General features: G+C 41.4%; 1 protein-coding gene across 8 annotated transcripts in view; it reads left to right on the forward strand.

Annotated features, from left to right (window-relative positions):
* The first annotated feature begins 3,693 nt into the window (after positions 1–3,693).
* The window catches only part of CCNT2 (cyclin T2), a 25,744-nt gene continuing 4,114 nt past the window's right edge, over positions 3,694–25,323 (forward strand). The window contains exons 1-9 of one of the 8 annotated variants that reach the window (XM_056349549.1): positions 3,694–3,909; positions 4,555–4,636; positions 12,372–12,500; positions 13,537–13,597; positions 14,728–14,790; positions 21,199–21,244; positions 22,571–22,734; positions 24,611–24,681; positions 24,900–25,323. The exon at positions 24,900–25,323 is cut by the window's right edge and continues 4,114 nt beyond it. In XM_056349549.1, the coding sequence (XP_056205524.1) occupies positions 3,713–3,909; positions 4,555–4,636; positions 12,372–12,500; positions 13,537–13,597; positions 14,728–14,790; positions 21,199–21,244; positions 22,571–22,734; positions 24,611–24,681; positions 24,900–25,323 (1,237 nt within the window). In that variant the 5' untranslated portion in view covers positions 3,694–3,712. The other 7 variants (XM_056349551.1, XM_056349556.1, XM_056349552.1 and 4 more) reach the window with 7 other exon arrangements.

Here is a 25,323-nt window from a genome sequence, read left to right on the forward strand (position 1 = left end):
TTACACTGTCTTTATCCCAACCCACAAGTTTTCTCACTTTCACTCTTCTGATTTTCTCCCCCATCCCACCCCGTGGGAGTGAACGAGCAGCTGTGTGGGGCCGAGTTGCTGGCTGGGGTTAATCCATGACACCTAGCTATTGCATTTGGATCTTCACTATATTGCTTCTCCAAACATACTCCATAAAAGATTACTGGAGATCAGAAGCTGAAGTAGTCAGCAGCTCACAGGTTTAGACCTTGAGAATATCAGGTTTTCATGTAAGAAGAGGACCTAGATAAAATAACTTTAACAATAGTTATGTCTTCAGGTCTGCGAGACTTCTGTTGACCTTTTTTATTTAAATATCCACATGCAAGCACTGAGCCACCTAAATGTACAATTCCTCAACCAGGTTGTTTTAATTAAATTTCAAAGTAGAAGAAAGGCAACTTCATTCTCATATAATTTTATTTTCCTTCAGCATATTTGATATTCACAGATGTTTAAATGGATTAAAGTGGAAAATACATTGTGATTCCTCCAATACATTTTAATTGGAGTAATTCTTTGATTTTTTTATGAACGAATGAAACCAGTTAAGTTAGTGAGAATGCAATGTTTGGGGACCGAGGTCTGAAATCTCTGCACTAGCAAGAGCAGTATTTAATTACCTTAACCTGTGACTGAATGGGTGATTGCAGCACCCTGCATGGCAATTAATTAAATATGCATACCCTGCATAAATCATAATCATTATGCACTGTCATTATTTAATTATATTCTACTTATTCTTGATGTGTTAAGATTTTTAAGACAGGGTTATATATAATCTTCCCTACATCTTCCTTTTTTTTTCATTAACAAAGCTAATGTAAAACTCTAATTATGGTCAGATAAGAACATTCTTCATACTCTTCCAGCAATTACTGAAGGAAATAAAAAAAAAAAAAAGTTGAACACCCAAACTCCATGAGTTTTACACAATTATTTAAACAATGCAGTAAAACATTGCACTTTAAGATTGTTAAAGGCACAGAAATAAGAAGGCAGAGGTCAGCTCCTAATTACACAGAAGTCCTTGTAGTTAAATTTCCTCTGCACATGCAGAATCTTAGTGATGATTTGCAGTTGGGAATGAACCATCAAGTAATTCGTATCTATCCGTGCTGCATTATATGCTTGTATATTTCATTTGATTCTGTTGGGTCTAGTTATAAAATTGAAACTGCTTGTATAAAATTTGCACTGAAGTTGTAAGAGAAGTAGTTGTAATATAATTGTAGTTGAACAAAACCACTGTAGAGTGCCACGAAACACGAGAACAGCATTTGGGGCTCTCATTTTGATGCATGATGATCCAAACTGTATTTAAAGACAAGTACCTTTTTCATACCCTTCGAACCCTGAATCCATACTCTTTAAGCTACTGCTGAAAAATCAGGAACTGAAAACAGAGTGCCTGGTGGGAACTATCTGCAAGCTGCATTATAGCAGGTGTTAAAATAGATTTAAATTGAGTTGTGAAATAGACTGCTCGAGATGTAAAAGGCGATTTAGGAGGGCTGTGTATTTTCCTGAAGGGAAGCTAGAAGGCTGCATTTCCTCACCGCAAAGCAGTAACATAAGTTAGGATGTTCCTTTCCAGCACTTTACCATGTAGGCTGTGCCATTACTTGGGCACCTGGATTCACCCAGGAATGAATTTGAGGCTTAACAATAGCCATGTACAAGTAACTTTGGTAGTATATTACGATTTAAGGGTGAAACAGGAACGGGCAAGAAGTTTAGAAAGTGATCTTAATTCTTAAAGGTAGCTGAAGTGTAACATGGAAGAGGTTCAGACAAGTTCTTCAATACAACATCTTCTCCATGTACTGGAGAATAACTGACTTGCTGGAGCTATTAATCTGGAAGGACACAAGATTGCACTGGACAACTTTATTTCTGCCTTCTTGGCATCAAATTCCTGAGAAATACTACCTGTTTAAATTATTGTTTACATAGCTGCTGTGACTATCATATACACCACACACTCACGATGCATCAATTGCTGTGCGAACCTTAAGCGTTCTGCCACTTGAAGAGAGAAATGCTTTGCCTACGTATTTGCTACTACCAGTATCAGGAAGAGAATTACAGGCATAGCATGCCTCTCACAATCCTGAGATTTTTCTTGCAGAACAAGTGACTCCCAAGAAATTAAAGACCTTTCCATCTTCTCTCTGCAGCTTCTATTCCCAGTTCTTTACTCTTTCCAACAATCACTTCGCCTCTCCAAGTATTTTAGCCCTTAGAACAGATGTTATTTTATTCTGGTGCCCCCATACAACTTACTTCAAATCCGCAAGAATCAGAGAAGCTCCTGAGTGTGGGAGGACCATGCTTTTGGGGTAGCACATGGCACCTTGGTGCTGTGAGGCCCCCTCTCAGCCAAGCTTCACCCCATCATCCCTTGCAGGTAACATTTAAAGCTCGCTCTTTTCGGAGTAGAACTTAAATCTTCACTGAAAGCCTAAAGGTTACTGGATGTCACATAACTAGGGGCATTCACACTGGGAGACAGAGGTTCACTCAGTTTTAAGGAGGAAGGGGGTGCCAAATCTTTAAGAACCGCTAACCAGTTTCAGAACTAACCATGCATCATAGCCTACATCTTCAGGACGGGGAACTCTTTCATCTGTCAAAGCTCCTGAAGTTACAGTCATCCTCTCACATCTGCATCCAACTGCTGCTGCCCCCGTGTTTGTGCCGCTGCGTGCTCCATGTGAGGCAACAAGATTGCTTGTAATAACCGAGGTTGAAGTGACCTACGAGTCTGCACTGAAACAAGGAGGTTTCGAGAGAAGCAAGAGGCTATTTTGTGTCAACCCGTCGGTCTTCTCAGCCGAATGCCAAGGCCAGGGAGACACAGCTACAGCGAGGCAGTACCGGGGGCACGGCCAGAGCTGTGCCCTGCACCTACCCCAGCTCTGGAAGGAACCACTAGCGCTGGGATGGAGACACCAAACCGCGACCTGCCGCCGCTCCTCCTTCCCAGGGATTCCGCAGTTCAACCCTTCGGAAAAGACACGCAAAGGCGCTGAGCCACGTTGCTCGTTTATTACCACCCTCCTCCCAGACTGCACCAGGCGGCCCGCCTGCATCCCGACGAACCATGGAGGCGCCTGCTTAACTTTAAAGGTTCAAGAAGGATGAGCGGCTGCGCGCCCGCACCTGCCCACGGCCCCACTGCTCTCTGCCGGCCACGGGGCAGGCGCAACGCGGCTCTACCCGCCACCCCGCTGCCCGACCGACAACGGCGCCTCGGGCAGGGCTACCGCCGCCGCCCCCCCGCCCCCAATAGTCGCCGCCCCGCGCGCGGCGGAAGGGTTTATCCCCGCCGCCTCACCGGCCCGCCGCGCCGCAGCCAATCAGCGCCGGCGCCCAGCCAATGAAGAGGGGCCGCGGGGCGTCACGTCCGGATGCCACCAGTCTGTCTATGGGCCCGCGTGGTCGCCAGGCGCTGGGGGCGCTATGGCCGTCTGGCTCGCTGGCCACGTGACCCTCTCCTGCGTAGCCACTCTTACCGCGCCGCCGCTGGGCTCTATGGTGGGGGGCGCATAGAAGAGGGGGCCGGCCGCGCGCCGGTTCGCCAGCTCTCGCGAGAGCCGCGATGGAGGGCGGGGGGGAGGGGCCGGGCGCGGCGCTGCCGGCGGCGGGTGGGGCCGCGGAGGGAGGGGGAGGAAGTGTCATGGCGGCGGCGGGCTCAGGCGCGGGCTCCTTGGCGCGGGGCGGCGGCGGCTCCTCGACGGCGTCGCGCTGGTTCTTCAGCCGCGAGCAGCTGGAGAACACGCCGTCGCGGCGCTGCGGCGTGGAGGCCGACAAGGAGCTCTCGTACCGGCAGCAGGCGGCCAACCTCATTCAAGACATGGGCCAGCGCCTCAACGTGTATCCGACTGGGGCGGTGGGGCCGGGCGGGGGGCGGTGGCGGCCTGGGCCGCCGGGCCCGCCTTTCCCCGCCGTGCCGGAGCCCTCCCGGGGCTCGGCGTTCTGGTGGGACGGAGCGGCGGCCCTGAGGCACAGAATGGGGGGAGGAGCCTGGCCGGGGCGCTGCGGGCCGCCTTTGTCGGCGGGCGAGGGCGGCGGGGGTCGGGCCGGGCCTGGGCCGCGGCCCTGGGCGCTCTTGGAGCCTCCAGCCCCGGGCTCCCTCGGGACGGGCTCCCCCTCCTTCGCCGGTCTTTAATTTGATTTTTAAAAAAATCCGAGCAAGACTAAAATCTCCCGTCCCCTGCGAATAGTTGGCTCGGAGTGAAACAAAAGCCCTTGAGGCGTGTTGGGGCTTTGCCGCTGGCGGGGCCTGAGGCGGGGGCTGGCGGGGTCCAGGGATCCCCGCGTTGTCCGGGGAAGGATAACGCGTTCTTGCCGGTGCAGCGTGTGCCGGTATCGGTGAAGTTCCAAAGTGTCCCGGTCTTCAGCCTCCGCCAGCTGAAGACGGTGTGTGGAAAGCAGTGGCAGATGCATAAAAGCACATCGCTTTCGGTTCTGGTAAACAGTTGTCGTGATATATAGCGTTTCCTTAATTAAATCTCCCAGATCTCAGCTTACGATAAACACCGCAATTGTTTACATGCACAGGTTTTATATGCATCATTCCTTCACGAAATTTAATCGAAATGTAAGTATGATTTTATATGTGGTAATAATATACCCATAGTTGTGGCAGTCTAACCGACGAGTGTTGTATTCCTTTGCTGGATTGTAAAGTTCGGGGACTTCCAGCTTCTTGTCAGTGGCTTAGAAGCAGTAGTAATACTACTTTTCTACTTGGAGTTATCTAATGGCAATTAGATTTTATCTTCTGCCAGGGAAATATAAAAAATAGGCACCATCAGCAAACACATTTCAGATGTGTGAAAAACGTGTTTAGATGTTTCAAATCTGGCTAGTGCTTATGTGCTGTAGTTTGAAAGGCTGATGTGTAGGAACATGCATTTTTCTTAATGAAGTCAGTGGTGATGCTAGCATGGTGTGTCTGACAATGTGTCTACCCATATGGATTATGTATCTGTTCTTCAAAAACAGTGTAAATTAACCAGTCTAGTCTTAAACAGCTTGATGGTAAGTCATAGTAGACAAGAAAAATCTTTAAATCTATGAGAAAACACCAGTTCTCCTGTTTTAACAAATGACCTGTAAATGCCGAATCCAAATACCAAATGTGTTATGAAGAATTGAATTCTTCAGGAAAAATACTACCTGTAATTCAGGGATTTTGTAATGGGTATGGAACTTGAGGTACCAACTTGAAGATTTCAGGCTTCTTTTTTTAATGTCCATTATTGGCTGCAATAGAAAAATAATATAATGTTGTAGGTATAATTTTGGGGGAAAAAACTCAACCAACTTATCGTCAATATTTTATACTAGTTTTGCAAGAGCTGTTAATAGTGATGGTGGTATATCACTAAGCGAAGAGAGTGAGTTTTCTCAGGTCTTGGCTTTTCACGTTAAAATAGACGCATTGAGACTGGCAGATGTTGTGGTCTAGACCAGAGCAGGCCTTGGCCTACTGAGGAGTGGAATGGCAGACCTTGCACTGCCTGATATTTGGGCAGGTACACAGCTGGTTACAGTGTTAGCTGACTCTTTTGTCTGGCATGAATTTATTGCCGTTGTTGGCTGAGCAAATGGACATCTTGTTTGGTGTTTATTTGGCAGGAAATACGTACTAGTTTGTAGGTATACTTCACAAGTGTATTTAAGTTTTTGTGCAAAATCTGAGGTAAATTCCAGCAAGCTTGTTACCAGAATTGTGGTACTACAGGTCTTCGTACTCACAGTGAAGTGTTTAAGTACAACTTGAGCCAAGTGTGCATAAGCCTGAAACCCTTAACCAGAACAAATATATAATGTAGGGTATGTTTATATAGTGATACGGAGCTGTGTATTGAATGGATATATGTATAAATAAAAATGTAATTCCCTACAATGATTTTTCTTAAGACCAAGAATAGCACATGTGAGAATGAGGTGCCAGCAGGCTTTGTGGTGGAATATGCCCTTTGAAAGTGTTTCTGTAATGTATCAAGTGAAGGCAGTAAAACAGTTGTTCAGTCTTTCTCCCTTCTGTGTACCTGCCCACACAGCAGTAGCCTACAGCCAGTGGAAGAGGAGCTGGTGAGCCGTCCAAAGTTTTCTGTGATTGTAGATGGTTTGAGGTTGTGTTAAACTAAGCAGAGCTGCTTGGAATGGAGAGGTCACTGTGTGGAGCTGCTGGGGCTTATGTTACATGTATCACCTGCTAGATTACTCTTTGTACTGTCATCTGGTAATCTAGGATAGATTTAGGTAGCAAGAAGCTTTACCTGCTGTGTTCAAGTTTTCACTGGACACTGGAAAATGCCAAGCACTTGGAACAGGAAGCACAGTAGTATTTGGATACTTAGTGCACTTGTTAATGCAAACTATGCCCAAAATAATATTTATGAATCTTAAAATTCACAAGTAAGCTATGTAAGGGCTGAATGCCATGGAAACTGCAACTATTACAGGAGAGGAAAAGTGTATTGTTAAATTAATTCTCAGGTAATAGTATTCAAATAAAAGTTAGACAAGCGCACTGCAAGTTAGCAGGCAGTAACATTGATTCCTGCTGAATTACTTTTTGTTAGTTCTTAATGACTGTAAGGCCAGACAGCAGCTTTGTGTATGTACTGATGGGCAAAATAATTTTCATACTTATTTTCCTATAGGGTAAAGGGGATGGTCTCAAAGTGAGTGTGAGCTGCTTTTAAAATACTCCCAAGGCACCTGGTGGGTTCTCTGTAGAGAAAGCAAAAGCCAGGACTCTAATAAATGCTTAATATCAAATCTCCAGAGTACTTGGCAGGCTAAGAAATCTAACTATTCATCCACTGCAAGAAGAAACTAGCCCTTAGAAATTAAATAGTACGGTACTGGCAGTCTTGAAGCTAAAATATAGCTAAAATTTTCTACAGTATATATACATCTCTAATATTTCTTTGTTTTGTGCATGTAGTGATGTTTATCCCTGGCAAGAAAGAGCCTGCAGGCTGGGGCTAGAAAATTAGATGGCCATTAGTCAGAATGCCTTATGATCTCCAGCTGAAAAAATGTAGTCTTGTTTTCTTGCTTTATTGGTAGGTTAATGTTTTTAGTAGAGAAATAAACACTTGCATATCTGTTGTCATGTATAATTGCTGGGTTATACAAATACACGTATGTCTTACATAGAAATTGCATGCATTTCGTTGTGAATAAACAGGTCTTCCAGCAGAACCTCATTTACTGAACAGCTGTTTTCTTAATTCTTTTTTTTTTCTTCAGTATAAGTTACTGCTTAACAATTATACAGGCTTTCAAGATTTTTGAGTCAACTGTGGATAGGGAACAGAATTCCCAACAGTATCTTCTATCTGTAGAGCCACAGGGGTGGGACAGATCAGTTAATATAGTCATGGTTCATTTTGAATGTGTCGCATTTACTGCTATAATGACCCAAATATTCCTAATTTTGCAGTTCCTGTGGGCTAGCAAGTCACTTGTGATTTGTTGGGGATTATCTACGAAGTACATACATTTTAGATGCAAAGAAGAATGTATTGAGGTTTTGATGTTGCTGTCAAAGCAGGTTAAGACCCTGCAAGGTTGCCCCAGTAATAGGGTGGAAACTTGCTTTACCAATTCCAGTAAGCAAAATTGGATACCTTGACTACTAGTTTTTGCTAGCCATAAAAATGACATTTCAGGAACTACTATGAATATCCTCAGCAGTAGTGCAAATTATTCTTTCTACATTACTGTTGATCAGGGTGTAGTAACTTTGGTTTACCAAATATAAAGTTAGTCAGTGCTAATACTGGGGTGGGGAGGGAGCTTGTTGGCTTCTTACAGGAAATACTAGTCTTACTGTTATACTTTAAAATATCGTGAAAATTAAAATTCTTCTGGAAGTACTGTTTCTGTAGTACTTAGTGTGTTTGATGTTATTATATAGCAAATGCCTCTTTAGAGGCTTATTCTTCAGTACACAGTGATTTGAAGAACAGAGAAGGGGGGAAAGTCCTTGGTATGCTGGAAATGAGAGGTAAGGCATCCAATTGGTAGCTGTATTTTTAAATATAATCCCCAGAAATGCCATGTGGAATATCAAACAACCAGTTGAAAATATACTTGATGATGTCAAGGGCTATTTTGCGTGACATGCAGTGGAACTTTACAGTAAAGTGCCTAAAGAAGGCTACAGGAGGATTTTTTTTCCCTGAAGTGCAAGGTAGGTGAGTTCTGTGGAGGGGTTGTTTTTTTTGTTGTTCCCCATCTTTCTGTATTCCCTTCCTGTCTCCTGTGCCCTGTCTAAATTGCAGTATTGAACAGTTGACTTTGCAGTTATGCAGAATTCTTAAAACTTCCTTAATCAACACCAAGCTTCAGTGAGGCTGGTCTTGGCCCTCCGTTTCTGTTTTTAATTTTGCAGTTTAACACATTTGCTGTTTTTATGCAATGTGAGCTCCTGTTACAGTAAAAAGCCCCCAAAATGGCAACTCTGTGTTCACACTTGAAAAACCTCTATCATAGACTGGAACCACTTAATGTCTTAGGCTAATTTGTATCAAGTCTAAAAACATACTAATGCCGGCATTAAAAGGGAGAGGGAGTGCTCAAAAAACTACCTGCATGCTGCAGATGTATTCTGAGATTATTCCAAATGCTTCCATTGTAGCAACACTTTTTACAGTGTGTCTTGTGCTTTAAAAGTGGCAAAGGACTTGTAACACATTTACCAATAAAACTTGCTGTGTAATGCTCTTGGACTGTCATAATAAGGCTCTTATATTTGGTTCTTCTATTTCAGTGGGACTTGGTTTCTGAGATTCTCAGCTAGTATAAAAAAGGAGATTTAATTTCATAAATTGTGTGTGGTCTGAAGATATTTCTCAGCATCTTAGTTTTGGGTGCATTGTAGATAACTTCTTTAAATCATTTCATTTGTTCTGTGTCAAATGAGGATGTGTGTATATGTTGGAAGCTTACAGCCTCGTCAGGTCTGTGTCTTAATTTTGCTTTTTTGTTCTACTTTGCTTTTTCTGCCGTTTTTGAGAACTGGAAATGAATGAAAGCATTTGAGTAACTTTGCCAGTTATACACTTAGCAGGGTGTGTTGTCTTCACTGAAAACTGCATGCATGCCAAGTGTAAAATTTTATTAGGAAGTCTGTTTTCCTGAGTAAATACTGAGGGAGACAAAAATATTGACCTGCTCTAAACTAGGAACGAGAACCCTAGTCCTAGACAGGACAAAGACCTGAAATTCTTTGGCCAGGAGCCAACACTTCTCTTTTTTTAAGGAAATAGATCATTGGGGTGTACATAGATTTTCTGATGAACCCGAGTTAAATGCCAGTTAATCAGTTTCATTTAAATCAGCCTCCACAACTGTGTTTTATGTAAGGTCTTGGAGATCAGGAAACTTCTTGGCCTGAACTGATCTGTTTCAGTAAATTAGAAGCTATCTTGAAGTCAGCCTGGTGAAGAATGTGCTTTTTTGGAATGAAGTAAAACTTCAGTGCAGTCAGACATATAATAATAGTAAGTGAGAATTTGCTGATGATTTAATTGTGCTGTTATTGGTGACCTAGTTCGAACTCTTGAGTGCCTCTGTAAAATGTAAATATTTTCAGTCATGGTAATTGTTGAAGGTTGATTTTTCAGAAAGGTAAATTTTGAAATTTCCATGTATGCATAACTATACTCTCAAACTCTGTAGAAAGACCTTGTGTTAGGACGTATTTGAATTAAACTTGTACACAAAGCTAGAAAAACTGTAGGGTCTGAATGCAGGTAGCTGGGGATAAGTGTGCAGTGCTTGGTGGGAACGATAAGGCTAGAGAGACAGGGAGAACAGCAGGGAGCAACAATTTGTTGCTCACTGTGCAGCTGCTGTTCTTCAGCCCAGCAGTAAGGCAACTGGTACAGGTTACTGACTGAATATCTGGCTTCTTTTAAATTGGAGAAAGAAAAAAGGTGGAGGGATTGTGTGGTCCTGGGAGATAGAAAGGATCTTCTGTTTATTTTCTGCTAAAGCCTCTTAACATTCATTCTGTTTCTGATTCTATACACTTCATGACTTTAACTTTCCTTCCATAGGGACTTCATTATGTTGAGTCTTGGTTTTCAGTCTGTGGTGCTCAATCTCATTATTAAAAAAAAAAAAAAATTGAACCGCTGCTGGTCTTTCTGGTGTCCTCATTTCTGTCCAATGTCTTGTCAAACTTGTTCCTTCCTGACTGTTGATTCTGAAACATTCCCAGTTTCCCTTCTTCCCTGTCATTCATGTTTCGCTGGCTTCCTTGCCCTGTCTCCTAGCTGGCTTTCCCCAGAAGCTCAGTATTCTGTCTGAGGATGTAATCCTTCCTTTTAGGCTGCCCTGGTGTAGAAGGTGCTAGACTCGGGCACCCTCCGCGGTTATGCCTGCCCTGAATCTCAAGTACATGTGGCTTACATGGATGAGACAGCCGTAAATGAGAGGTTTGCCCTAGTTCTGGCATTACTGGGCTGGACCAGAGTTTATCTGCTCTGTAAAATAGACAGCACGTGTGTGTTGGGTTATACGTGTGTGTGCTACTTGTACATCTTCTGGCACTTCAAAGCTGTTGATACTCTAGCTTTCTCAACTCCAGAAAGTCTCCCCGGCCCATGTAGTGTTTAAAAATTTATCTCCCAGCTTAAGTGAGACTTGTTCCAAGTGGTATGTCCCTAGCAAAGGGAATTTCTTCCAGAATTCCAAATCATTACTTCAAGCAATGTGGATAGGAACTTCTAAAAAATCATCAGAAATCTTAAATGGCCGTGTTAATATGGCCTTGTTCAGCAGCACCTGACTTCAGGGGTTTATTTCATTCATTTGTAAGGCTTAAGTTACAAGCTTAAAAAGAAAGCAAGTTTTGTGCTAAATCTGGAAGAATTTGCTCCCTGTGACTTGTTTTGGGCGGTTTGGGTTTTTTTAGAATAGTAGGTTTCTTCATGGCACATTTCTGTACATCTTCCCACGGTGTCAGTTTCCCTCGAGTCTGCCTACTTACAAGTTTTACTGAAGATCTAAGGGGACACTTCACAGTCATTTGAGGAGTCAAAAAGTACTCCCTTGATATGCTTGAAAGTCTCTGAAATTTATCACTTAAATGTTTGATTTGAATTAGTTGGTTGCAGGTTTTGATATATTGTGATTTTTTTTTTTTTGTACCAGTTATTTTATTTTGGCCTAAGAAAGGGCTGCTTGCTGACTGAAGACAAAAAAGGCAAAGCTCGGTGGGGGTGGGGGATGGGGGGGAGGGGGGTATGGCTGCTACTCAGTTCATTCCGTCTAGTTCTGCTTGGACATTGAACGAGAAATGCAATACCTGCATTCCTTGCACCATGCATTAATTCAATACTCAACAAGCAGCTATTACAATCTCTGAATAAACGCTTTATGCTAGCTTAATTATAACCCAATTTAATCTGCTCATGGCGATGTGAAGGTTTCTATTGTCATTTTAATTCCTGCTTAACATGGGCAACTTTTGCATACAAAGAGAACCCTGGTGGTTCTAAGTCACTTGTAGTTAGCAGTGTCCTGTTTCTGTACAAGTCAGTCATTCTAGCTGGCAGCTAGGCATTGAAACTCTGCATCACAGCTAACTCCTGGGTGATGCTGGAGTGTGAATAGGGGCTTTGCTGCCAGCTTATGACACCTAGAGTTTTATAAGAATTTTCATCTTTAAATATAATTTGTAGTCTTTGCTAATGTTTGATAGAACTGGTGTTTTGTGAATCCTTGTGCTTTGTTCTCCAGGCTCTGCTGGGTGTATTGTGAAGTTTCTAACAGTATGCTTTTACTTACACAACTACGTTTATATAAAAAGCTGTTTTTATTAAAGTTCTCTGCAAAGTTCCTTGCTTTTTAGGAGAATCAAATGCTAGCAGAACTTGTGATCAGTTGTTTTGACTCTTACTGAAAAGATGGTGTAATGGCTCACTACTATGCAAGAAATTGGATGAACTTTCTCATGAAGTGTATTTAACTTGGAACAGCCTGTTCTACTGTGACTAAATCTTGTGGACCAAATCTATTCTTTTTATGTTGAACTAGAATTAGTTTGACCTCAGACATCTTACTCACAAATGTAATTTAGCAGTTATGCTACTCCTTCCCTGTCTGCTGAAAGGATTACATCAGTTATAAAATAAATCAACCAGTTATTTTTTGTTGTTTTGCATGATTTCAGAACTGTTTTAAAAAAAATGAAAAAAACAAATCCAACTTCTTAAACCTTTTCTAGTTACCATTTTGGAGGCTGCATATAAATCCAAGTCCTACTTGTAAAAAGTTAAACACATGTTTTTCTTCTCCAGATAATATCTCCTACGGCATTGTTTTTGGCTGCAAAAGTGGAAGAACAGCCACGGAAACTTGAACATGTTATTAAAGTAGCACATGCCTGTCTTCATCCTCAAGAGCCACAACTGGATACAAAGAGTGATGTAGGTGGAAGTCATGGTTTTAAAGATAAACAGATGACACTTCATCTAATGATCTGTTACTGTCTTGACTGGAGTATTGCTGTCTGCAAACTAGAAAAAAACTTTTATTTGTCTTTTGTATTACTTTTTATAACTTATTAAAGACTCATATATTTGTGTTATGAAACTTGACGAGATTGCTGCATCTTGAACTTGTATTATTTTTAAGACTTCTACATGCATAGTAGAAGACTAGACATGAAATAAGAGGTTTCATGCATGGTTCCCCAAGTCACGCAGGTGGTGCAGGGAGTAGTTCAGGACACTGTTCATCTCTCAACCAGAGGCTTGCTGTGCATTGTTGTCTATGTTCATTGTTAAAGGATGCAGTGTAGTGGTCAGATGCTGCCTCTGGTACACATTGGTCTTCCTTTCATTTGCCAAAGCTTCTCCTTTATAGTTCATCTTTTCTTTCCTGAGATGAGTCTTCCTGAAACCAAACATATGAGGAAGTCTGGTGGAAATGCACCAGAGCTGTTTGGCTTGAAGGTCAGGCTGAGCCAGTTACACCCTGCTGGACCTCAGCTGACATCTAAAATTATTTGAGCACCTTCGTTATGCTCCCAGTTCTTGGAATGATGTCGAGAGGGGGGTGTGTGTGTATATATATATGTGTGTGTGACTGAGCCTCCTAGCTTAACAGGCCAACTGAGTATCTCCAGCTATATATTGAATTACTTGTAAAATGGATAACCTGCCTAGAGATATTTGAATTGATTTGCACTGGCAAGCCTTTGTAATTCTTAGAGCACGCCCCACTTCTCCTAAAAATGCTTTGCTGGAGTAGATGTAAGAGGTCCAGACACTGAAAGATGGTTAGGCTGGTATAACTGAATTGGCAATAATGCTTATACTGGTAGAAGTATTAAGGCAGTGAAGTGTTCAGAGTTGTCAGTTCTAGCTGGCGCGGGTTGCTAGTATTCAAATAGGAAGTATGTGATTAAAATTTTGAGTCAATGGATCATTACGTTTTGACCTGTTTGCTTATTTGTTTCAGGCATACCTTCAGCAAGCCCAAGAGCTGGTTATACTTGAAACAATAATGCTTCAAACTTTAGGTATGTCTTTTTAAGTATCTCCTGCGCAGCCAGCTTACCATGAAGTAATGGGACCCAAGTAACTGGATTTTTTTACGTGCTATTGTTACACTACAATTTTATGATTTTTGTGTACAACTTCTAACCTGTGAATTTAGTTCCGTATCAGCAGTTCTGGTGTGTTCGCTTTGGAGAGAAAAAAAAGGTGTATCTATACTTGTGAAATGGATGTTTCTGACAGTTTGATGGGGTAGAAATGTGTACCCTTCTAAACAGATTTTACTCCAAAGTAGTAACTAGGCTGATATTTCTTCCTATAAGGTAACATGTTATACTAGGTTAGCTGCATATGTGTTGTGAAGCAGTTGGGAAGAGCTTTATACTGAGTGCTCTTCCCCATTTTTGCCATTCGGTAGAATAACACCACATAATCACATAGTTGAGCAGGGTTACCACCTCTGAACATCACAAGTTGTAGTGGAACCACTGAATGGATTCAGGTGATTCTAGAATCGGAAATGAAATGTTCTGATAGGAAACTTTTCTGACTTTAAAGTAAAAGAAATAGGGACAATTACAGCTAGTAAGCCCGAGAACACTGATTTACTTGGGTATACTTAAGTACCGCTTTGAGTATATTGTTTAAAAAGAAAAGCTAATAGGAGTGACCTAATTCTTAAAATAGTGTCATAAACAGAGAAAGATTTCTTAAGCCAGTGACCTACAAATTGACTCAGTTTGTAATTTCATAGGTGCAGTGTTTTAAGTCCCAGAAACCAATGAAGAAAGTGCATGTGCTCACACACGTATTTCAGTGTGCCTGTAATAAAGCTTTTACTGACTTACTAGTGTACTAGAAACTGTTCAGATATATTCAACTTGAAAAATACAGTGATCTCCCATGTTATATATCTATAGGACTTGATATTACTGAAGGAATGTTTTACTAATTGATCTTGAAGTAGCTATACAATCACCATTAAAAAGTATGAAAAGGTGCGGAATAAAAGGCAGTTAAAAACAGTGTTACTTGATAGGCAGTGCAAAGGTTTAGCAAGCATTTTAGTTCTGTGGGGAAACAAAAGGGGTTTGTTTTTTTTTATTTTACAGATACAAATGTATAATTCTAAAATGTATTCGTAACTCTTCAGGTTTTGAGATTACCATTGAACATCCACACACAGATGTTGTGAAATGTACGCAATTAGTGAGAGGTCAGTGACTTTTAACTGCTTCTGTAAGTCCTTTTTTTTACCTTTCTAGTGAAATTTGAAGGTGATGTTATTTGTCTAATGTGATCTTCACCAACTGTGTTATTCAAAGAGTTTATTTAAAGCTAATTACTAAAAGCCTGATCTTAACCTTTAGAGTTGGATAGAGTTCAGTTCTCTATCCTTCATAATTTCTTTGCTTTCTTCTTAGCTTTGATTTTAATGTCTGTCCCATGTTTTCTGAAATGACAGAAGCAATTAGTGGTTGAAAACTGAATCGCTAACTACTTGGCATTGTTCTGCTTTGATTATCATCACTCTTGAAGTAGTTTTACCAAGTGAAGGTTAGACTGCATGTAAATTGATGGCTAATGCTAGCTTTCTGTCTTAGCAGATCTCTTCAACTAATGAACTGAGGGGTTAAGAGAGTGCATAGTAGGTTTGCTATCACATGCAAATACTTAAAAGATGTGACTAATTGTTTTTTCTGGAGCAGGGTGTACTTGTTTTGGATGGTAGCACAAAACCCCAAACCTTTTGTTGAACAGTCATATCCTGTAACTTGTATGCAGCTCATTAACGTGACTGGCTAGAAACCTGTTTTGTTCTTCAATATTTTTCTGTTGCATTTTGGCATATCTTCTTCAATTCTTAAATGGGTTTCTTTTGGAGCTTTAAAAAAAAGGAAAAAAATCGTCTCATAAGATGGAGGATGAAAAAACTGGGAATCAGTTGTAAAAGCACCTAAAATAAGCTTTTTACTTTAATTATGCTCCTTAAATTAAAAGTTTTTGGAAATTACTAGGCCATGGTTGTTATCTTTAGTCATTAGCTTTTTCTGTAGTGAAAAATGCAAAGTTAAGCACTTCAGAGGTTTTTTGTTGTTTGTGGGTTTTTTTGCTATAAAGTCAGGTACAACGTAATCATGTTAACTAGATCTGGGTTTTAGTAACACTAAAATTACAGTTGCTTTTTGAAGGAAAAGTATCTCTCGTTTTTAAAATAGCTTATTGGTGTAGTGTCTTCAGAGTTTGATCCTGAGTGGGACTGGAGCTGTAGCTTGCCTGTGCAAGTAGCGTTATTGCTGTTCTTGCAGTAAGATAATGATTCTTCACTTTCTGTCCAGAATTGGTTGTGACTTGGTGCATAAGTCTGATTGCACCTGGAGTCTCAATAGTCTGCATCAGCAGCTCTGTCGGGTTTTGCTTTGCATTTTCTTAGCTGTTGGTCAGTGTAAATGTGAGCATGGATTTCATGGGTTTGTGTGAGCCCCTGCACTTCTGCCTCAGCGTTTGGGGCTGCGGGGAGGGGTGGCAGGCAGTGTGGTAGCTGCATCAGAATTTCCACGTGAGCAAGTGTATTTGACTTGAGCCTACAAGAAGAAAGGCATCCTGCTACACAAACGTCTTTCCTTTTGTCAAGGGTAGATACTCTTAAGACAGCTCAGCTTTTTCCTTTGTGTTTTGTATGCTACTTCTGTGTAGTGACAAAGTTCATACGTTGCAGGTACATGCTAATTTTTAAATAGGGCATTTTAAAGGTAGTATTTAATGTCAGCACAGTTTAACAAAATACTTAGAATTCTAAATTTAAAGCAAATCTTGAAATGTGAAGGCTTCAGTGACTGCTGAAAATCCATGTGCCTCAAGGACTGGTGCAAAGTGAATGTAATACATTTGATGCTTGAAAATCTACTCAAGTAGGTGTGTTCCTTAGTACGGGTCTGTGCAAATGGAGTTCTTGTCGGCATATGCCCCTTCTAGGGGTGGTGTAGGCTGCGAACGCAAGACTGGAGTACCTCATACTAAAAAACCCAACAACAAAAAAACAACACCATGACAACCAAAAACAAACAAAAAATTAATCTACACATAAAAAACATTGAACATGAAATCTGTAGTCATGCATGCAAGTCAAGCAAGTAGAGAATAATTACCGTGGAGTATTAGTCTTATGTATCGAGTGAATAAAGAGATAGGCTTGTGGGCACAGTGATATATCTTCAAAGATGCGGTGGTATGATTTTAGTTCTCTATCTCTTTAACATTTATTTAGTGGACACCATGTTGTTTTACTGTGAATAGGTTCAACACTTAGATATCAAGTCCTAAAGGTTTCAAAATATATCTAAGACTCGTCAGTGTTAAGCCTTCAGTGCTAAAGGCATTCACTGAGAAGTTAAAGAAATCCAAGGTTGCTTCTTCCAGTTCTGGTAACATGTCTTCTTGGACAAAAAGCACCATTTCAGAAGGCAGAGGTACATTTTTTATTAAAGGTGATTAATTTATCCAAGTAATTAAAACCTCTGGCTGTATGTTTGGGGAAGGAAGGAAGGAACATAATATGGCTGACATAAGTATCAAAAGAGAGGCAACAAAGTTAGCTGAGGTATGCAGGTGTACCTGAGACTTTGGCTTAGCATTTGTGCACTGAATTGCCATGTGCTGGGAAGATTCCCTTTTGCTGGTTAAACTTAAGTGGCTAAGAGGGTGCCTGATTCTGTATGTCATTTTCTGTTGTCTTGCATCCAGGAGAATGTGCTTTATGCTGTCACTGTTACCTGTAGTAATCTGTAAGCTACCCTCTTTAAAAAACAAAATAAATAAAACTAAAAAAAACCCAAACTGCAGGTTCTGTTGATGATGCTCAAAAGATTCAGCCAAGTCCTTTGTCAGAAGACTGTCTACTCTTGCAGTGGCATACCAGAATCAATTGCTGGAAGCTGAAGATGGACTAGTAAGTAGGAGTTGATGCCAACAGGCATAACTGTTTCAACATGGAACTAAAGAAAAAGTTGAGTCTCCACCTGTAAGATTGAAAGTTTTTCTGAGGGTAGCAGTAGACAACACAGATCACTGTAGGTAAGGGGTGACTGGCTGCATATGTAATGACTCAAATGTTCAGGCACAAGGTATATAATCCTTCTGGTTTTCAAAGATTGATGGGTTGATGAAATTGTTCCATCTTTACAGTTTGGACAGCATAGTAGACAAGGGAAATGGTGTGGGCTCAGTCTTTTTTCTGCACCGTTCTTCCTCAGTGTCAAGAGACTGAGAAGAGGAGACAGGACCATCATTCCTTAGGATCCCACAGGTCCTCTAAAGAATCTGAAGGCAGTGGATCTGTGAAGGCCTGTCAGCAAGCTCCAGGATTCCATTCCAGGGATGCTCCAGTAGTGAAGAGAACAAAGAGGGGGGAAAAAAAATCAAAACCACCAACACCAAAAACCGTTCTGGTGTCAAACTACCTCACTGGCTTTGAATGCTAGTTGAATGCTTAGCAATGAAACTGCCCTAGTGCTGAGAGCATGGCGTGGTCCTCAGTCTGTTCCCAGCCTGCTTCTGGTGGAACTTGAAGGGGAGGAATCTGTATCCTCATCTCCATCTTGGGAAGTCTTCAGTCATTCCTTTTTCTGTGTTGGTACACAACCTTCTTTTGGAACTGAAGATTGGATCCCAAGGATATCTAGGATTGTTCTCACTGCTCTGCAGGTTATCAGGTATCTTGAACACCCATGATCCTTACTAATCTTTTGTGGAAATCGCACTGTCAAATTCTTCACACATACCATAGTCTGTCTGCACAGGTGTCATGGGTTAAGTCAGGCTTGTAAAGACAAAGTCAGCAGAAGAGATGAAAATGAATCTGCCTTTTCAGAGGGTATTCTCATGAGGAAAATAAAAATCTTGGTATATACCAAGTGGCGTGGAAAGATCTTAAACACCAGCTGCACCCCAGTGCTGCTACAGGTGGCTGTCACATCCTGAACTTTCACTTTGGGCTTTTACAGGCCTGTTGCCAAGGTTTTAACACTTGGAGGAAAGTTAAGCCGTCAGGACTGCTCAGACCTGAATGCATACACCGTGATCTCCTCCAGCCCTTTCCAGATACAACAGGCATCCACCAGCATGCCTCTGTTCAGAGCCTGTGGCTTTTTTCCTTTGGCCCAGAAGGTCTTCAGCAAGCTTTCTCTCTTCTGACGTTGGCTGGCTTATCTGCAGTCCCCTCTTTCCGGGGAATGCTTATGTACGTTGTTGGGGTCCTAGGCGTAGCCAGCTACCACCCTCCTAAGGGTGACTTGGCAGTCACAGTTCTGTGATTATTTCAAGATCCAAGATATCCGAGTCTTTTCTCCAGCACTAGGTTATCTTGGAATGGCAACTGGTTGCACTGTGTGGCTATGCCCAATAAAAAGCATTTTGCTTTCCAGTTGGGAATTTCTTGGAGGCAGTAGCTTTTTGGAAGGTGTATCGGACAGCAAGTCCTGTTTCAAAAACTTGATTACTATTTTAGTAATCCCCTGCCTTATGGTTGCTTCTGCAGCAGTGAGACAGGGTGGGTGTTTTGAATCACTCCTGAATGACAGAATGTAAAGCTAATGATTAATGGCTGGCATCGTAGTCATTGGTCCTGCGGCTTGTGAATTATAACAGAGAAGCTCTGCTGGCTTGTTGAGCCTCTGCTTCAAGATTATTTTAATTTGGAGATGTACTTTCCACTAGTAAAGGAAATAACATACCAAAATATAGGAACCAAAATTAATTAGCTTTAACTGTAGCGATAGATTCTACTACACCAAAGCTGCCCTAAATACAAGAGAAGAGTTTAGGACAGATGTTTTTGTTGTGCCTTGTGTTACCATACACAGGCTTTAGTTGTGAGCTGAAGCTTCTTGCTGGTTTTGGCAATGACGGTGATTTAACTGTAAATAAGTTGGAAGAGTATCATACTGTTTGTAGTATAGGTAAGGTATTTAGCACGTTAGTTTGTGATTGAGGCTAAAATGTGTGTTTCAAGATGTGATTCTTTTCTTCCAGGTATGTGTTTTGATTTACTCAACTTTCAAGCTGATGTGTTAAATAGAAGTTTTCTGGCATCTGCTTTTCTTCCTTGTTTAAAAGGGATGTATCAGAGTAGAGATGCTTCTTGGTCTGGTCCCTTAATTCAAACATGTTGTAACTTTACAGCATGTGGAAACCATTGAAGATCCTTTAAACATTACTTTGATGAAAAATGAAGAGCAAGACATCAATTTCAGTCCTGTTGAACCATTCTGTATTTTCGTTTGTGTTGTTATGATAGCCTCATTTCACTTTCTTTTTTGGTGATGCTGCCTTAAGCTTTTTTTTATGGGTGGGAGTGAAAGAGGTTGAACTCCATGGTTATCTGGCATGCAATTACCATTATAGATTGCAAATATTACAGTGTAAACTGATACCTTGTCAGTTTATCTTTTGATTGTTATGGATTAGTAGAACTGGTGTGTAGGAATGGATGCTATCACCTTGCTACTTCCACATTCTTCTCAGATTATGGCACTGCCTGACTGTGTAGCATAAAGACAAATCTGATTTGTACTCCTTGGCAATCATTAGAAGTAGAGTTAAATCACTATTTTAATAATGCTTTTTTAAAAATGAAATTTTAAAAGCCATTGCAGTCTTTCTCAAACTTTATGGAAAGATTATTATTAAAATAAGTTTAACAATATTCCCTTTGACATAAAACTCAACAATACACTTTCTGCAGGTAGAACTGATTTCAAGTGATAGTGTGAAAGTAAGAATTCAATGAAGGCTGCATTCAATCTTCAGTTAAAACCCCTGTGCCCAGCTATTCCATTATATGCATGTTACAGTAAGTTCTCTTACTTGAGTGAGGAGTGTTGGGGTGTCACTGGTAGGGGTCAGTGCTAGATGGTGGTAACAGCCCAAGTCGTTGGCTTTTCATTTCTGGCATGTTGCAGTCTGGTGTGGGGTTTTTTTCCTGACTGTAACTAAAATGAAGTCACTTACTTCCTATCAAAGTTCTGCCATAGGTTTAGCAAATGTAGAACAAAATGTCATGAGTACGGTGCCCTTAATTAGAGGGAGCGGAAGACTCGTTTAATTTTTTTACCATCTAGCTTGGGAGCTTGCTGTGTTGTAGGGCTTTCGGAGAGAGGAGTGGCTGTTCTGGGGGAGGTGTGGGGAGGGGGGAGGGGGGTCCTGCAGCTCCTTTCCAAGAGCAGAACCTGCGCTGTGCTGTGAATTGGCTCTTAGCAGCTGCCTTACTGCAGTCCCGGGTCATGCTGGGGGTCACCTGTGAACGAGGGTGGGGGTGCAGGTATTCCCGGAGGAGAGCACGCTCACGTGCCAGGCGCTGGCGGGGTGGATGAGCGAAGGGAGACTGTTCTGTGGGGTGTACAGGGGGGAGGGCAGTGAATGGAATGACTGGTCCGTCTCCAGTTACTGAATGTAATGGCCTCTTCTGTACCTTTTTTTATATTTTAAAGGCTAGTTAGCTAAACTCAGGTCAGTTCTGTGCAAGTATACCAAGCGGTGCTTTTGGAAGGTAAAACTGCTTTAATTTTGGTATGAATCGGACAAGTCAGTGCAGCTCTTTAATCTCTCCGTTTTTCTTTTCTTACAGCAAGCAAGGATTTGGCACAGACATCCTATTTCATGGCTACCAACAGGTTGTTATCCTGAACCTCTTTGTTGCACTGTTGTAGCACACTATAGCTTCCTTTACTGCAGGGCCCCCTACATGTGTCTTACCCTTGTTGCAACAGGAGACTGGGCCATCTACAGTGGTGGTACCTTCCTGTTTGCAGTGCGGTGTATTGTACAAGGGCCTGATGGCACAAAGGGGTTAAATGCACAATGAGAAGTGTAGTGGTGCTTTCTGATGACATTTTCTCGATTGTGAGTGCATAAGTCTAAAATTGGTAGCCTGAATAGCAGCTAAAGATTACAAAGAGCTAAACTTAACCTAGAAATTCGAGCATCTTGGTAAGTACAAAACTATTTTTAGTTTACACTTGTAGTTAATGGCAGTTTTCTCTTAACTTTAAATATATTGATCCAATCTTAATCTATAAAATTGTAGTGGGCCTAAGATCTTTTCAATGAGCTGATTTTTCTTTTCAGATGAACTAGTAGTAGTCCAATGTTTCTTCCTCTTAGAAACAGCTCTTTAATATATAGTTTTAAAAGTTAAGTACTTCTATAAATTTGAAGTTCTAGGATTCCAAATGGGGTCTGTGTATACGTAGCCTGTTGTAGAAAAATGGTGTTGAGAGCAGGCTTCAGTCTTGATTTCTCAGTGACTTCAGTTTCCTTCTTGCCAAACAACTTTGAGCTTTATGTAAGAGGACTACGTTACACGTAGATAGTTTTTAAGCCGTATCTGCTGGTCATTAGAACTCTTCCAAATAATTTTTTTCTTGGTGGCTCCTCGATGGGCAAGGTTCTGTATTTGAAACAGCTGTTAAGAAAAGTTGTGATAAAGCAGTGAAACTGAGCTGATGTCTTTGTGCTGCTGCCAGCTGGAAGCTGAAGGCGAGTTCACAAGTATCCCGAGTCCAGGCCTAGGGAAAGCTAAGCCCACACGTAATTCACCAGGCTGCTGTGGAACTACTGGGCACCACCTTCTAAATTGTCTCGTTCAGAGACTGCGTAGAAAGCTGTATGGTTTTTACCATAGAATTTAATTGACCATATTATACTTCTTCCTTTTTGGTCCTTAAGTACAGCAGAATAACTGGTAAATTTATTGACTGTTTGTCACACTTCTAGCAAAGTGTGTAAACTTTTCTACTAGATAAATACCCTGCCCTGTGTTTTCTTAAGGCAATAAGTTATCTTACGAGCTTCATCAGAAGGATGTTCCATGAACTAATGTTTAACTGCTGTTGCTTGACAAGTTACCTTATTCTGGATATTAATGTCTGAATTGTTTGGGTTTTCTGTTTTACATGTTTGATTTCCTTTGGTTCCTCATTACGAAATTTGTGCAACAGTCTTCACCTTACTACATTCTGTCTTCAGTACAAGCCTACAGTGATAGCATGTGTGTGCATTCACTTGGCCTGCAAGTGGTCCAACTGGGAGATTCCAGTATCAACTGATGGAAAACACTGGTGGGAATATGTAGATCCTTCGGTTACTCTAGAATTACTAGATGGTACGTAATACTGCCTTCTCACATCCTGAATTTCAAGGGTCTATTAATGTAAAAATGGGAGCGTAGTACAGTAAGAGTGTAGCTTTAAGCCTGAATGAAGCCTCACTGACTTCGTGTACCAGACCCTCAGGTGAAAGGAAGGCATAGGAGAGGGGAGAACTTTGGAAGACAGATTTGGTTTTGCGACCCTTATGGTTTCATCCTGTGGGCTGGAGCAGGTTAGAATCTTGCTTTTGAATGGTTTTCAGAACTCGGAAAGGGATGAAAACTACCAGTGCAAATCCACGCAGTCCTGATGATTTTACTTAGATCACTGGTCCAAGTCTATGGCTTCACTGAAACAGCTGTTCTTAAGGCTATACATACAATTACCGCGTTTGTGAAGGTAGTTCCATGTTAACAATTTGGTATGGGTTGTGATATCTGACTCCTGTAAAATATTTTTCTTCTTCTTAAATGGCTTCTTTCCAGAAGAAAGTATATACCTAGAAGACCACAGACCTAGAAGTTTACTATCTTTCAAACTGGTACTTAGTACAGTGGAGCCTGAATTTCAGGCCCACATACACTGCTGTAGTGGAGGTGGTGGCTTCTGGCGCTCTCAGATACATCTCTTGGACTTTGCTTTTAGTTCTAGAGTGAAACATTAGTTGCAGAGTAGTGGTGGAGGCCTCTGGGCTTGGTGTGGCCCAGCATTGTTCCCCAAGCCTGCTTTTTTCCCCTGCTGAGCTTTTCATACTGGCAATGGTTTTTTTTCTGAAAGGGAAGACTTGAGTGGATGTCAGGTGAAGCACAGAACCAGAGTGAGCTTGAAATTGCAAGGCCAAATATCTCTGTCTTAGTAGGCTTGTTTAAGTTATATCTGTCGTTCCAAATACTACCCTGCCTTCCTCCTCATCTGGCTGTTGGGTTTGTGTGTTTAGTAAGCATGCATTGTTCTGATTCTTAAAACACCACAAGATGTGTGCGGTGAGCTCATGGTGAATGCCACTGAATTGTTAAAGCATTTAGGGAGCTGGTGTGTGTAATGCTCGGGCAGACCAAAGGGCTGAGGCAGTTTCGCACTTGGGAGCAGCTGAGTTTATAACTTGCCTGTGGAGTTCTCGAGAAGTCAGTTCTTCCAGACCTGCAAGAGATCTACTTTTGCATTCAAATTCTGACTGTACCCAATTATTTTTAGCGTGTGAGTAAAATTACATTTCAGTGGAAAGTGTTTTTATTTGCAGCCGACAAGCATGGAGACCTGCATTTCCTTGTGGACATACTAATTGCAAGGATTTTTAGGGTTTTAACAAGCCAGCTACCCTGCCTTGGACAGAAATTAATCAAAAGCTGTTGTTTAAAATGGGGTGCTTCAAAGCATCTGATGGCTTAGATTTTGTTCAGAGCTGTTATGGGTTGTTCCTGAAGTGCAGCAGAATGACTGAAACAGTGACTTAGAAATACATAATTTAAAGGAAACTTAACTTCATACGGGAAGCGTGCCCAAGCTGAATGGCGAGTATGGTGTTTTAGGAGCTATTGTTTGTGCAGATCCCTCTTGAAATTGTTGGTCTAACATTCAGAATCTAACACAAGATTCTAAAAGACTTTAAAAAAAAAAAAGTATATCAAATTCAAACCTGTTTCTGAGAAAGTGTGTAGTGGTCAGAAATTTGTCATAGTGAAAGACTTGCCTTTTTTGTTAAACACTTGTCTGACCATTTTCTTTTTATTAAATACTGATTCAAATCACATACAGCCAGTAGTAACTACTGTGAAAGCTGTATGCTTTAGTCTAGAAAAATGCTTAAAAGTTTAACTTGCTTTTTAGAGAATCAGATGTAAAAAATGGATTTTTTTCTTTTTGTATTTTTTCTTTCTTCCCTGTACCCAGAGCTAACTCACGAGTTCCTGCAAATACTGGAGAAAACGCCTAGCAGGCTCAAAAGAATTAGAAATTGGCAGGTAAGGAATTTTCTTATACCAGTGTCTAGGTGAACTAGGAGAATTGTGAACCAAAGGAAAAAGTTTCGTTACATCTTACTTGCTCTCTATTTCTGCCGTTGGGTTGGGAGGGGGCAAAACCTCGGGTCAGCTTTTATCACCATCTTTGAGCTACATTAGAATGTACTGTACAAAGATTCGAAGCTGTGCATTTTCTCACCTTTTTCTTTTTTGCTTAGGCTAATCAGGCTGCTAAGAAACCTAAAGGTGAAGGACAGGTGTCCGAGAACTCACTTCTTGGTTCATCTTTGGTCCAGAATTCCATTTTGGTGGATACCGTTACTGGTGTAGCTGCAAACACAAGTTTCCAAAAACCATCGACATCATTTCCTGCACCGGTACCTCTGACCTCAGGAAGTATTTCTGTTCCAGACAGTCATGCACCTGAAAATTTGGCAATATTAGCTACAGGAATGCCAAGTACCTCATACAGTTTGGCATCACACCAGGAATGGCCTCAGCATCAAGAGCAAACAAGGACAGAACAAATATACTCTCAAAAACAGGAGACGTTACCTGCTGGTCAGTACAGCATGAACTTCCAACCAGGGACGTCCGTACAGTTGCACTCTGGAGTACATCACAGACCTGACAAGCTTGCTG

The sequence above is a fragment of the Falco biarmicus genome, chromosome 8, assembly GCF_023638135.1.
Source record: "Falco biarmicus isolate bFalBia1 chromosome 8, bFalBia1.pri, whole genome shotgun sequence".
Lineage (NCBI taxonomy): Eukaryota > Metazoa > Chordata > Aves > Falconiformes > Falconidae > Falco > Falco biarmicus.